Source organism: Carassius auratus, chromosome 17, assembly GCF_003368295.1.
Source record: "Carassius auratus strain Wakin chromosome 17, ASM336829v1, whole genome shotgun sequence".
Classification (NCBI taxonomy): Eukaryota; Metazoa; Chordata; class Actinopteri; order Cypriniformes; family Cyprinidae; genus Carassius; species Carassius auratus.
Window position 1 is genome coordinate 2781680 of NC_039259.1, and position 15324 is coordinate 2797003.

Genomic DNA, 15324 nt, shown 5'->3' on the forward strand with positions numbered 1-15324 from the left:
GCATTTATTATCAAATTGAACATGTTTATTGTTAGTATATGAATGTATCTCCACTCCTCATATCACACGTACCTTCTCGACGCTCATTTCTCAGACAGCGCACCTTTGGGATCTGAGAGAGAAGTCGACAGTCTTCAGCTACAGAGACACACAGAGAGAGACGTCAGATTTCCCAGAATGCACCAACAAGTGAGTGTTTCAACATGATCATGAACATGGACAGTTAAGACTGTAATATACAAGATAAACAGTTCATGAATGAAGCAAACACACACACACACACAAAGGGAAGCATGTCCGCAGCTGAGCTTTGAGGAGGAAAGATTAATTATGCTGACAAATCAGGTAAATCTAGACCTCAGGAATCCAGAACCAGAACTGATTGAGTTTGTAATGAAATGATTTTCATTATTTTCGTTATCTGCTTTCTTCTGCTGATGTGAAAATCAACCGCAGCAGTTTGCAGCTTCAACTGAACGTGATTATAGACAAAACACAGACAAAAACAATACTGAGTACTATAACAGTTGAAAAGAACTGTTTTTGACTTCAAGTTTAGTTTACAGTAATGATTGCAGCATCTTTTTCTCTCTAGTCTATTACAATGATGAACGCTGCATCATTTGAAATTGGTGATAAAATGATTGTAAAAAACTATATAGTTTTTTTCTGTTAATTATAACATTCAAGTTTTTTTTAAAACTGGAATCAGAAGCAAAATATCCATTCTTGCTGACATTTCTGATCTGAATATGTTAAGTGTGTGTGTGTGTGTGTGTGTGTGTTGGAGAATGAAGCCGCACAGGAAGTGTGGCAGATGGTGATGGGGGGGATAAAGCACAGATTACAGGACAAAAGTCAAGTCACACACTCACTCACTCTCGCGGCAGATGTCAGCTAGCATGTGTCTCACAGACGTGTGTGTGTGTGTGTGTGTGTGTGTGTGTGTGGATGGACTGTAGTGATTTGTTTTGAAGGAGGAAATGGAATATGTGTGTAATGTGTATTCAGTGTTTATTAGAAAGGAGTCCACAGCATCACAATCAATTTTCTGCTTAAATCGCTCCAACTCCTCACACTGCTGGATGTGGCTGGAAGTGTTTTTAACATGTTGCTTATGAGGTTGCTAGAGGTTTCTAGATGATTTTTGCCCTTTTTTATGTTTGGTCACATGGTCCTGATGATGAAAGCAGAGATCAGAGTGTGATTAAGACGAGTGTAAACAGGATTTAAAGGTGCAGTGGAAATCCTGCTTTACCCTTCTGAACACTGAATCTCATCTGCAGAAGCTGTAAACCCTGTCAGGACCGCTGCGAGCCGACACACTTCTTCACAAACACACACAACAACATCTCCCATCTGCTGCATGGAGCTTTCATTGCTTTGGCTTCACCAATGGCAGGCCAAAAGTTGCTTTGTATGTATGATTTGTTTTTTTTTAAATTGCAAATATTTAGTAAATGTCACATATTCACCAGGCTTGTATGCTTGTAACTAACTTATTATTATAAAAACAAATAAAATAAAAAGCAGTAACTCTTTAGTGTAGGGATCCATTCTCACTATTAACTAGTTGCTGATCACCGGAGTATTGGCTTATTGGAAAACCCTTTAATAAATCCACAGGCAAGAGAAAAAAGGAGATAAGCATAAATCAGTATCAATGCTGGAACAAGAGCTGGGCAAAACACTGTTACATTCAGTGACTTTCAGTTTCCTTATTTGGTCATTTTCCTGTTCTTGTTTGGTTGAATTGATTAATCCCCACCTGTCTCCATTCACCTGATTTCTCCCTCGTGTTTAAATACCTTGTCTTTTGAGTTCCTCCTTGTCCGTGATTAGAGATGTTGTATCCTATGTTTATGTATTGTATGTTGGATGTGCCCTTATTCTCCTGCGATTATTTAAAGTATCCTTTTGTATATTATCTTCCTCGTGCGGCCTTCATCACATACCAGCAACCCATAACAGAATCACGGACCAAACAGTTTATTTAGCGGCATTTTTATTTTTTGTTTTGTTTTCCCTCTCCCGGAATGGCAATCCCAGCAGTCCAACTCCTATGCCTGGAGCAACTGGACCGTTTGCAAGAGGACCATACCAGGGACTTTCTAGATCTGGTGTGCCTTACCCACTTCCCTGACCGCTCGCTCTCTAACTTCTAATACACCGGCCTGAGCGAGCAGTGTAAGGCATGCCTGCCAGCAAACAGTCCCAGAGAGGATTTCGCAGCCTTCATGGAGTGGGTGCTGGAGGAAAATGGATCTTCGTTTACCATCTGCACCACTGAAGAGGATATCTCCAGCCCCACTCCCAAACCAGAGACCAGCCAGCCGCCATCCCGCTGCACAGAGATACAGCCAGAGCCCACCGCAGCCGCAGAGCCCGAGCCTGTCATTGTCTGAGAACAAGGACTAGAGAGTGCGAATGACCAGGTGTTTGAGCCGGCAACACCTTGCGTCATGGGAGTATTAGTGGAGATCGAGAGCATAAAGGAATGCCCTGCCCACACTTCTGCGACTGAGGGTGAGCTGCATTCGGTTTCTGGGAATTATATGGAGGACCTTATAGACTGGTTTGTGGAGGTAAACCCTGAATCTCCTGTGTCTCCACTGGTTCCGTCCAGCCCTGATCCTCCTGTATTCCCTCCCAGCCTCCCTCTCCCGCCTCCTCCTAGAACTGCCAGTTCCTCTGCTCCAATTTCGCAGGTTCAGTCCAGTCCTGTATCTCCTGTTTCTCTGCTGGCTCTGTCCAGCCCTGATCCTCCCGCTCTCATCTCCTCCTAGACCAGCCAGTTCCTCGACCTCATCTCTGCTGGGGCCAGTCAGTCCCGCAGCTCACCCTCAGTCAGCACCATCGGGGCGCGATTGTTTGCCGTGGGACTTCCAGTCTCCAGCTCCACCTTGGCGTGTGGATTCCCTGTCTCCGCCTCCAGCCTCCGAGCCCTGGGCTCCACCTCGGTCCTTCGACCCTGCGGCTCCGCCTTGGCACCCTGCTCCCTCGTCTTCACCATGGCCCGTCATCCCACCTGCTTCACTGGGCTCCCTCGTCCCTCCGGCTCCACCTTGGTCAGTTTTCGATCATCTGCTGCCTCGGGACTCCACTCCTATGGCTTCACTTGTCACTCCATCCCTCTGGCTCTCTCAGGCTCCTCCTTCCCTCCGGCTCCCCCTCCATCGCTCCGACTCCGCAGGGGGCTTCCGGAGCCCTGCCTCAGTCACTGGTGCCTTCAGCGCTGCCTTGGACTTCCGGACCCTCTGTGTCACCCTGGCTCTGTGGCTGCTCTGCTCCATCATGGGGTCCTCACCCACTGGCTCAGTCTCCTTCTGTTGGCCCCCTGGTGTCGTCGGCTCCTCCTCCACCATGGCTCCTCCCGTTGTCGACTACACCATGGATCTTCATCCTGGCTGGTCTCTGGAGCACCATCTGGCACCTCCTACTCTGCCCAGGTTCCAAGCTCCTTGCTCCCTCTTTGCCTGCCCCACGCCTGCCTCCAAAACCCCCACCCTCCCTCCGCTGGTATTCCTCTTGCGGTGCGAGGACGCACCGTTCAGGGAGGGGGCGAACTGTTACATTCAGTGACTTTCAGTTTCCTTATTTGGTCATTTTCCTGTTCTTGTTTGGTTGAGTTGATTAATCCCCACCTGTCTCCATTCACCTGATTTCTCCCTCGTGTTTAAATACCTTGTCTTTTGAGTTCCTCCTTGTCCGTGATTAATGTTGTATCCTACGTTTATGTATTGTATGTTGGATGTGCCCTTATTCTCCTGCGATTATTAAAAGTACCCTTTTGTATATGGTCTTCCTCGTGCGCCCTTCATCACATACCAGCAACCCGTAACAAACACATGGCTCAGATAATACGAGAGGGCAATCAGAGAGAAACAGACACAGGTGTGGAGTTATTCATCAAAAACCACAGAACCTACTGGAACTCAGGAAAACATGAACCAGAACATAAATGTGACAATTCAACTACTAAATACCTAAACTTAACAACTACCTTACTAACTATTAATAATCAGCTATTGTAATTAGCAGAAAATGTATTTTAATTGCACTTGTGCCAGGTAATTTTAGTCAGTGATTAAAACATTCAGATCAACAATCTGCTCTATAAATCAAGCAAAGTATTGGACATAAAACCTGGCGTGTGTTGTAGTTCATTCAGCAACAAACTGAAAGCTCATTTAAATTATTGATGAGCTTTCCGTTCGGCCGACAGCCCTGAATAAACAATTGAGTTCAAGATACCGACTACAATGGCCTGAGTGTAGCTGAACCTTACATGAACTATCTTTGAAGTAAACACACAACTTCTTATCTTTGGCCATGTCTGAGGCTAGAGGATCTTTTTCGTTTTTTGAGTTTAAGTCCAGTTATATTTAAAGGATGGCTCAGTGCACATACAGTAGCAGCAGATGTTATTTGTATTTCAGTGTGTTGTAGTATTATAAAAAAAACTAACAATAACAACACCATATTCTAGATATGCAGAATTGAACTGGCTCATAAAGAGTCTTTCAGTATTTTAGTTCAGAAACCTGAAATTAATAAGACTTGAACCCTTGAAGCACCTTTGGCAATGGCAGAGCAGTCAGCCTGTGTGTGTGTGTGTGTGTTTTGTGAGGTGCATGACTGCATGTGTGCTCCATGCCAAAAGAAGGAGAGCACCAGCTCCGCCTGAGACCAACACATGATCTCTGTAAAGGAAAAATCCTGTCTCTCTTTAGCGCTCCACAACATTAATCACAGCAGAGCTACATGTCTTGTGCCGTTTGTTTCCTCACCGTGGCAACAGCTGGGCCGGGCTCAGTCTTGGCTCATTGATTTGTACAGAGAATGAGCAATATTTACAACAACCTCCACAGCTAACGAGTCCTCAAAGGTCAAATATGAGCACATACACACGCAGGAAACACTTTGTCATTATTCACTGCTTTCATGTGTGTGTGTGTGTGTGTGTGTGTGTGTGTGTGTGTGTGTGTGTGTGTGTGTGTGTGTGTGTGTGTGTGATGCTATGACGTGAAGCTCTACTTACGGTCAGAGCTAAAGTCGTCCACAAGAATAATTTCCTGTATCAAGTGAGGAGGACTTCTCATCAGTACACTGAAACAAAAACAACAGAGATAAATGCACTATAGTAAAGCTAAGGTATAGAATGTGTGGTACAAAAAAAAATCATATATATATATATATATATATATATATATATATATATATATATATATATATATATATATATATATATATATATATATATATTCAAATGAAAATGGTTACATGGCAACGCTATCTCATGACCAATTCGTACATATTTTACGAGGTGACTTATTCGTACGAATTTGTCTGAATCTCTTTGTTCCCACCTTCTCCCAAAACAGCTTATTCTACTGTTTTAGCTAAAATAGTTCAGTTTTGTATATAATGTCAAAGTGATTATATTTTTATTATTATAATTTTTTTTAATTCAATTAATTTAGAAAAATGTTTGGAGTATTTGTTCATTAAATGTAAGTGTTTGTTTTTTTGAAGTAATGACCAAGTGGCCAGCGACACACAGTGAGCTGATCATATGTTTGATCAATTTAGCCTTCTCAAATCATCATGACTTGCCTAGAATAAAATCTATAGATAAAAAACAGTTCAAGCATATCACAATGTTAGTTTAAAACTTTAACCTATATAAATGTGTTCTATTAGAAGCATATCTAATTGTAGAGAGCAAAAACACACTTTACAGGACACGGAGGTGCTTGCGCCTTCATTTTTGCTCAGACAGGTAAAGGTATACATCAATTGGAACTGTAAAGGGTCTACTTTTATTTATGTGCACTCACAATATCAACCAGAGCATGTGAGCGAAGCAGAGTGATAATATTTCCTTAAGACCGCTGAGCACCTTTCTGAAGTACATTTTAATTAATACAATTAATAAAATTAAGAAGAATGTAAGAATTTCATTTTGAAACATGATAATTGCTATTTATCAGCATGCATAATTTTAGACAATTATCCAAGAATTTCGGTACAAACAGTACACAATTAGGCCTACTAGAGAAATTTTATGTCGGAGCGGGATCTGAGCGGAAACTGGATTACGGCGAGTGTGAGCGGAATATTAACGGAGTGCTTGCTTGGGCGGTTGAGCAACTGAGTGGAGCGCATGTCCATAGAGCAGAAAACGTAGTGGAGCGGTTTGCTCACATGCTCTGATATCAACAAAACGTAGTGCTTTTATAAAATAAAGGACACATTAGCCTACAGGATGCGCTTTCTGCCATTTCAGCCAGGAGCGCTTCACAATGATGGATGGAATATCAGCGAATACTTGCCTCACAGACAGCTTAATCCATCTACAGACAACTTTAAACTACTCCTTTAAAACTAAATGTAAATGTACTAAATGTACTAAATCTAAAGGTGCATCCAGTGAGGTGATGGTGGACCAGGAATTCACAGACTCAAAAAACATTTATTAATAAGTTATGTTTTACTTAAGTTTTACTTACTACCCCCCCCCCCCAAACAACGTCCATGGTAATTACTTTTGCTGGGGCTTGTGTGTGTTTTTTGCACTGCACATGACCAACTGACTCTCTGTATGCCATGGTTATCAAATCAAAACTGTTCCAAAATGCAGTTTTTCCAGAAGCATTGGGAACTTTTAGTAACTTTCTAAGCTACAACTTCTCCCTGATGCTCTGCATGGTCAACTGTCACTTTTATGTAAACACGTGCATTTGCATTGCATAGGCTATTGCATATGCAAAGCTTAGTATAACCATATTTCACACAGTAGCTTATGTATGCTATGCGTGTATATGGGCACAATATAAGGAGATTAGCTAAATAAGCCCGAGTCTGACCTGAGCCCGTTCTGTAAAAAAAAAGAATGGCCCGAGCCTGGTGTGAATGGACTCAGCGGGGACCTGTCGGGCTTGCAGACCTCTACCCCAAATACATAAATCTTTTTAGCAGATCTACACAGGAGGAGCTGGGGAAGGTGGAGGGTTTCTGAAGCACACTGCAAACTGCTACAACCAACTATTTGAATGTTGAGCAATGAGCTCATAAGAGCTCATCCTTTCAGACTGTGCCATCTACAGTTTTTCCTAACAGAACTTTGGATATATTTTTTAAGATATGAAGTACACTACAAGTGCACATTGGGAAAATTTTAACACACTTCATTTTCACAAGGGACCTTGACTATCTGTGACAATCGTGCACCAGAGAGACACAGGGAGATCCAAATCGTAGCCAACAAGCCAAGGTCAAAACCAAACAATCAGTCCAAAACAAAACAAACAAAGAAAAGGGACAGGAAAAGGGACTCGGAATATGAGAGGACTCGGAGGACGAGCAGACAGGAAGAATCTCGGGGGGACGAGAATGCTGCATACACGAAGGGTAAGGACTCCATACAAACAACAGGAAAAGACTGGTAGTTATAGAGAGGCTAATGACAATAAAGTGACTGCACCTGGTGCAATTAACAGGAGTGCAATACTGTGATGACAGGACAAGACTAGAGGAATTCTAGTGCCTACGGTGAAGTGCCTAAGGGGAAGTGAGCCCACTAGTGGACACCCAGGGAAACAGAGACTAGACAGCTTGACATTACCCCCTCCTCCACGGAGCAGCTGCCAGATGCTCCACCCGAACCCAAGGGAAAACCAAAGACACAAAGAGACCAGGAAGGAGGTGGAGTGGCGGAGGACCAGGGGGAGGGATGGAGGGCCAGGTCCTTAGAGAGAAACAGAACGAAAGACACAGACAAGAAACCCCGGAGGGAGCTGGACCAGCGGAGGATCAGGGGGAGGGACGGAGGGCCAGGTAAATAGGCGGAAGACAGTTAAAAAAACAAAACACGAAAACACAAGTCCAAAGGACATCACGTGACGCCCACCAGGGCGGAACAGAAGACCACCACATCCATGCGGCCGAAGCAGACGCCCCCCCCCCCCCCCAGGGCGGAGCAGAAGACCACGACATCCGTGTGTCCAAAGCAGACACCCCCCCCAGGGCGGAGCAGAAGACCACCACATTCGTGCGGCCGAAACCGACACCCCCCAGGGCGGAGCAGAAGACCACCACCTCCATGTGGCCGAATAAACAGGAGAATAAGTCTGGTTGGACAAGTCTGAAACAAAAACATGAACAAGTTAAAGGTAGCCTCCGTGGCCACAGCAGGATCAGTCGGGTGCTCAGGGAGTTCAACTGAGATGTGACGAGGCTCTGGAAGTTCCGCAGAAGCGAGGAGAGACTCTGGTAGATCATCAGATACATGGAGAGACTCTGGTAGATCCACAGAGAAATGACGAGACTCTGGTACTCCCATGGTATTTCCTTGTTCATGAAGATCAATGGTGACTTGCCTTTGTTCATGAAGATCAATGGTGACTTGCCTTTGTTCATGAAGATCACCGGTGACTTGACTCTGTCCTTGATGATCACCAGTGACTTGACTCTGTCCTTGATGATCACCGGTGACTTGACTCTGTCCTTGATGATCACCGGTGACTTGACTCTGTCCTTGAAGATCACCAGTGACTTGACTCTGTCCTTGATGATCACCGGTGACTTGACTCTGTCCTTGAAGATCACCAGTGACTTGACTTGACTCTGGAAAGTCCACGGTAACCAGCCCTGACTCTGGAAGGTCAAAGGTGACTAGTCCTGACTCTGGAAGGTCAAAGGTGACTAACCCTGACTATGGAAGGTCAAAGGTGACTAACCCTGACTCTGGAGGGTCAACGGTGACTAATCCTGACTCTGGAGGATCCACGAGCACCTGACTCGACTCTGGAGGGTCCACAAGCACCTGACCTCGACTCTGGAGGGTCCACCAGCACCTGACCTCGACTCTGGAGGGTCCACGAGCACCTGACCTCGACTCTGGAGGGTCCACGAGCACCTGACTCGACTCTGGAGGGTCCACGAGCACCTGACTCGTCTCTGGAAGTTCAACAGGAACCTGACTCAACTCTGGAAGGTCAACAGGAACCTGACTTGACTCTGGAAGGTCAACTGGAACTTGACTCAACTCTGGAGTGTCAACAGGAATATGACTCGACTCTGGAGGGTCAACGGGAATATGACTCGAATCTGGTGGGTCAACCGGATTCTGACTCAACTCTGGAGGGTCAACTGGAATCTGAATCGACTCTGGAGAGTCAATGGTGACTAACCCTGACTCTGGACCGGCAGCCATCTTGGGCCGTGTCGCTGGACCAGCGGCCATTTTGGTCAGTGTCATTGGGCCGGAGGCCATCTTGGACGGTGGCCCTGGGCTGGTGGCCATCTTGCATCGTGGCGCTGGGCTGGTGGCCATCTTGGGGAGTGGCGCTGGACTGACGACCACCTTGTGTTGTGACACTGGGCTCCACGGCCATCTTAAGCAGTGGCGCTGGACTGATGACCACCTTGTGCTGTGACGCTGGGCTGGCAGACTTCTTGTGCAGTGGCGCTGGGCTGGCGGCCATCCCACCGGAAGAGACAGGAGTGGCTGGGGCATCCCACGGAAGAGACAGGACTTCTTGTGCAGTGGCGCTGGGCTGGCGGCCATCCCACCGGAAGAGACAGGAGTGGCTGGGGCATCCCACGGAAGCCGATGCTCTAAGTAGCACACAAATTCCCAGAACCCGAATGTGTCCAATTGAGCCAGTTCCTTCTGAGGAACCGGGTCATCCAGCCCAGTATTAAAATAGTCCTTAAGGGCGGCATCATTATATCCCATGCCCTTGGCCAGGGACCAGAACACCAGTGCCATGCCACCCACATCATTGCCCTCTTGGCGGGGAAGTGAGCCCACTAGTGGACACCCAGGGAAACAGAGACTAGACAGCTTGACATTACCCCCTCCTCCACGGAGCAGCTGCCAGATGCTCCACCCGAACCCAAGGGAAAACCAAAGACACAAAGAGACCAGGAAGGAGGTGGAGTGGCGGAGGACCAGGGGGAGGGATGGAGGGCCAGGTCCTTAGAGAGAAACAGAACGAAAGACACAGACAAGAAATCCCGGAGGGAGCTGGACCAGCGGAGGATCAGGGGGAGGGACGGAGGGCCAGGTAAATAGGAGGAAGACAGACAAAAAAACAAAACACAAAAACACAAGTCCAAAGGACATCACGTGACGCCCACCAGGGCGGAACAGAAGACCACCACATCCATGCGGCCGAAGCAGACGCCCCCCCCCCCCCCCCAGGGCGGAGCAGAAGACCACGACATCCGTGTGTCCAAAGCAGACACCCCCCCCAGGGCGGAGCAGAAGACCACCACATTCGTGCGGCCGAAACCGACACCCCCCAGGGCGGAGCAGAAGACCACCACCTCCATGTGGCCGAATAAACAGGAGAATAAGTCTGGTTGGACAAGTCTGAAACAAAAAACATGAACAAGTTAAAGGTAGCCTCCGTGGCCACAGCAGGATCAGTCGGGTGCTCAGGGAGTTCAACTGAGATGTGACGAGGCTCTGGAAGTTCCACAGAAGCGAGGAGAGACTCTGGTAGATCATCAGATACATGGAGAGACTCTGGTAGATCCACAGAGAAATGACGAGACTCTGGTACTCCCATGGTATTTCCTTGTTCATGAAGATCAATGGTGACTTGCCTTTGTTCATGAAGATCAATGGTGACTTGCCTTTGTTCATGAAGATCACCGGTGACTTGACTCTGTCCTTGAAGATCACCAGTGACTTGACTCTGTCCTTGATGATCACCGGTGACTTGACTCTGTCCTTGATGATCACTGGTGACTTGACTCTGTCCTTGAAGATCACCAGTGACTTGACTCTGTCCTTGATGATCACCGGTGACTTGACTCTGTCCTTGAAGATCACCAGTGACTTGACTTGACTCTGGAAAGTCCACGGTAACCAGCCCTGACTCTGGAAGGTCAAAGGTGACTAGTCCTGACTCTGGAAGGTCAAAGGTGACTAACCCTGACTATGGAAGGTCAAAGGTGACTAACCCTGACTCTGGAGGGTCAACGGTGACTAATCCTGACTCTGGAGGATCCACGAGCACCTGACTCGACTCTGGAGGGTCCACGAGCACCTGACCTCGACTCTGGAGGGTCCACCAGCACCTGACCTCGACTCTGGAGGGTCCACGAGCACCTGACCTCGACTCTGGAGGGTCCACGAGCACCTGACTCGACTCTGGAGGGTCCACGAGCACCTGACTCGACTCTGGAAGTTCAACAGGAACCTGACTCAACTCTGGAAGGTCAACAGGAACCTGACTCAACTCTGGAGTGTCAACAGGAATATGACTCGACTCTGGAGGGTCAACGGGAATATGACTCGAATCTGGAGGGTCAACCGGATTCTGACTCAACTCTGGAGGGTCAACTGGAATCTGAATCGACTCTGGAGGGTCAATGGTGACTAACCCTGACTCTGGACCGGCAGCCATCTTGGGCCGTGTCGCTGGACCAGCGGCCATTTTGGTCAGTGTCATTGGGCCGGAGGCCATCTTGGACGGTGGCCCTGGGCTGGCGGCCATCTTGCATCGTGGCGCTGGGCTGTGGCGCGGCCATCCCACCGGAAGAGACAGGAGTGGCTGGGGCATCCCACGGAAGCCGATGCTCTAAGTAGCACACAAATTCCCAGAACCCGAATGTGTCCAATTGAGCCAGTTCCTTCTGAGGAACCGGGTCATCCAGCCCAGTATTAAAATAGTCCTTAAGGGCGGCATCATTATATCCCATGCCCTTGGCCAGGGACCAGAACACCAGTGCCATGCCACCCACATCATTGCCCTCTTGGCGGAAGGTGGTTAACTTAAAGTATTTAGCCCTCCGCTCCACCATACTGGCTGGGGAGGAGACATGAAAGGACATACCGCTGGATCTGTTGGATGGAGTCCTTCTGTGACGATCGTGCACCAGAGAGACACAGGGACATAGAGATATCCAAATGCAGATGTCTTTAATGAGGGATAATCCAAATCGTAGTCATCAAGCCAAGGTCAAAAACAAACAATCAGTCCAAAACAAAACAAACAAAGGAAAGGGACAGGAAAAGGGACTCGGAATACGAGAGGACTCGGAGGACGAGCAGACAGGAAGAATCTCTGGGACGAGAATGCTGCATACACGAAGGGTAAGGACTCCATACAAACAACAGGAAAAGACTGGTAGTTATAGGGAGGCTAATGACAATATTGTGACTGCACCTGGTGAAATTAACAGGAGTGCAATACTGTGATGACAGGACAAGACTAGAGGAATTCTAGTGCCTACGGTGAAGTGCCTAAGGGGAAGTGAGCCACTAGTGGACACCCAGGGAAACAGAGACTAGACAACGTGACACTATCACAATAACATAGAATTGTGGAAGCATGTTTCAGATTTAAACACAGATTTACTGCAACTTAATGTCAAAGTTTCAGTCTGAAACTTCACCATGTCCTCAAAACATTGATGAAACATGATTTGAACATGGCAATGTATAATATATACTCTCACCACACTATCAGCCTTGAACAGCACACTGTGTCACTTTACAAAACAGGGTAAATTCACATGAGACCAAAAACCCATAAAAGTACAGAGGGGTGTGGAAAATTCTGCGGGTGATCTACAAATGAAAAAACTGGAAAGCAGCAAGGCCATTTCCATAAAAACCAACATAATCTACCAAGAGCAGAGCAAACATCCATAGGGTCACAAACTAATGTGTAACCTGTAATCTACTAACAACACAGCACAAGTTGAGTTAAGGCATGCTTTTTTGCATGATAAATAATGGTGCAAATACCAGTACCATAGTAAATCACCTAGCGAGTTTTATTTGAATACTCTCCTTCTATAAATTTTGTGTCTGAACAGAAAACTCCTACAAATGCATATGCAATAAGGCCAGCCGCGAGAAAGACTGTGTCTGTGCTTTTTGATCACTAATGTTTCTCTGTGCATCTCCAGTTATTTAAAAAAAAAAAATTACTACATAAAAAGCCAATTTGAGCTACGTGAAAACTGAAACCTGAAAATGGATCTAAAGTATATGAACTGTTTTTATTCAAGCAGGAGATACATTCATTTGGGCTAAATCAGAAAGGTTCTCGCTGAGTGTCAGTGGGTCCAGTACAGCTCTGGAAAACTCAGTGCAGTGTGGCCTGGTACCTTTTAATAGTGCGCAGCAGGGTGGAGCGCGCCTCATTGTGGAAAGTGATGATGATGCTGGTGGGCGGCAGGTCAGGGTCAAAAGTCATGGAGGCACATCTGTGAATGCAGCAAACACATGGCGAGTAAGGGCTTCCTTTGTCATGGCTGAGCAGTGAGCACACTATGGCAGGACAAATGTGAAATCGACTGTAGATCACCAGCAATGAATGCTAAACAGAACTGAAAGAACTACGCTGCTGCTGCTAGCTGAACGCTATCTTACCGATAGTGGCGTGTGTCTCTGATGGTGCGCTCGCTGCCCAGCCGGTCGCTCTCCTGCAGGTTGAACGCATGCTCTCTGTACGGATCCTCACCTGTCTTCAGCTGCTTACTGGACAGGAAAGCCTTTTCATCAAACTGGCCCAAGAGCTGACCCTGCTGCTCCAGCTTTGGTGCATGAGTCACCTGACACACACACACACACACACACACATGCTGGATTATCCATTGATGATGCTGTTAAATATACAGTATTGTTCAAAATAATAGCAGTACAATGTGACTAACCAGAATAATCAAGGTTTTTAGTATATTTTTTATTGCTACGTGGCAAACAAGTTACCAGTAGGTTCAGTAGATTCTCAGAAAACAAATGAGACCCAGCATTCATGATATGCACGCTCTTAAGGCTGTGCAATTGGGCAATTAGTTGAAAGGGGTGTGTTCAAAAAAATAGCAGTGTCTACCTTTGACTGTACAAACTCAAAACTATTTTGTACAAACAATTTTTTTTCTGGGATTTAGCAATCCTGTGAATCACTAAACTAATATTTAGTTGTATGACCACAGTTTTTTAAAACTGCTTGACATCTGTGTGGCATGGAGTCAACCAACTTGTGGCACCTCTCAGCTGTTATTCCACTCCATGATTCTTTAACAACATTCCACAATTCATTCACATTTCTTGGTTTTGCTTCAGAAACAGCATTTTTGATATCACCCCACAAGTTCTCAATTGGATTAAGGTCTGGAGATTGGGCTGGCCACTCCATAACATTAATTTTGTTGGTTTGGAACCAAGACTTTGCACGTTTACTAGTGTGTTTTGGGTCATTGTCTTGTTGAAACAACCATTTCAAGGGCATGTCCTCTTCAGCATAGGGCAACATGACCTCTTCAAGTATTTTAACATATGCAAACTGATCCATGATCCCTGGTATGCGATAAATAGGCCCAACACCATAGTAGGAGAAACATGCCCATATCATGATGCTTGCACCTCCATGCTTCACTGTCTTCACTGTGTACTGTGGCTTGAATTCAGAGTTTGGGGGTCGTCTCACAAACTGCCTGTGGCCCTTGGACCCAAAAAGAACAATTTTACTCTCATCAGTCCACAAAATGTTCCTCCATTTCTCTTTAGGCCAGTTGATGTGTTCTTTGGCAAATTGTAACCTCTTCTGCACATGCCTTTTTTTTAACAGAGGGACTTTGCGGGGGATTCTTGAAAATAGATTAGCTTCACACAGACGTCTTCTAACTGTCACAGTACTTACAGGTAACTCCAGACTGTCTTTGATCATCCTGGAGGTGATCATTGGCTGAGCCTTTGCCATTCAGGTTATTCTTCTATCCATTTTGATGGTTGTCTTCCGTTTTCTTCCACGTCTCTCTGGTTTTGCTCTCCATTTTAAGGCATTGGAGATCATTTTAGCTGAACAGCCTATCATTTTTTGCACCTCTTTATAGGTTTTCCCCTCTCTAATCAACTTTTTAATCAAAGTACGCTGTTCTTCTGAACAATGTCTTGAACGACCCATTTTCCTCAGCTTTCTAATGCATGTTTAACAAGTGTTGGCTTCATCCTTAAATAGGGGCCACCTGATTCACACCTGTTTCTTCACAAAATTGATGACCTCAGTGATTGAATGCCACACTGCTATTTTTTTGAACACACCCCTTTCAACTAATTCAACGAATTGCCCAATTGCACAGCCTTAAGAGCGTGCATATCATGAATGCTGGGTCTCATTTGTTTTCTGACAATCTACTGAACCTACTGGTAACTTGTTTGCCACGTAGCAATAAAAAAATATACGAAAAACCTTGATTATTCTGGTTAGTCACATTGTACTGCTATTATTTTGAACAATACTGTATGTCTCATGCAGAGCCCCAACACTGCTCCCTGAGATTAATTATTATACT

The 15324-nt window shown here is 46.0% G+C and overlaps 1 protein-coding gene across 1 annotated transcript in view; it reads right to left on the reverse strand.

Moving 5' to 3' along the window:
• The window catches only part of LOC113116976 (polypeptide N-acetylgalactosaminyltransferase 16), a 34480-nt gene that overhangs the window by 13993 nt on the left and 5163 nt on the right, over positions 1-15324 (reverse strand). Inside the window, exons 2-5 of the mRNA XM_026285297.1 lie at positions 13400-13581; positions 13135-13233; positions 5042-5109; positions 73-138 (exon numbers count right to left, since the gene is read on the reverse strand). Coding sequence (XP_026141082.1) covers positions 73-138; positions 5042-5109; positions 13135-13233; positions 13400-13581 — 415 coding nt within the window. The remainder of the gene's footprint in view (positions 1-72; positions 139-5041; positions 5110-13134; positions 13234-13399; positions 13582-15324) is intronic.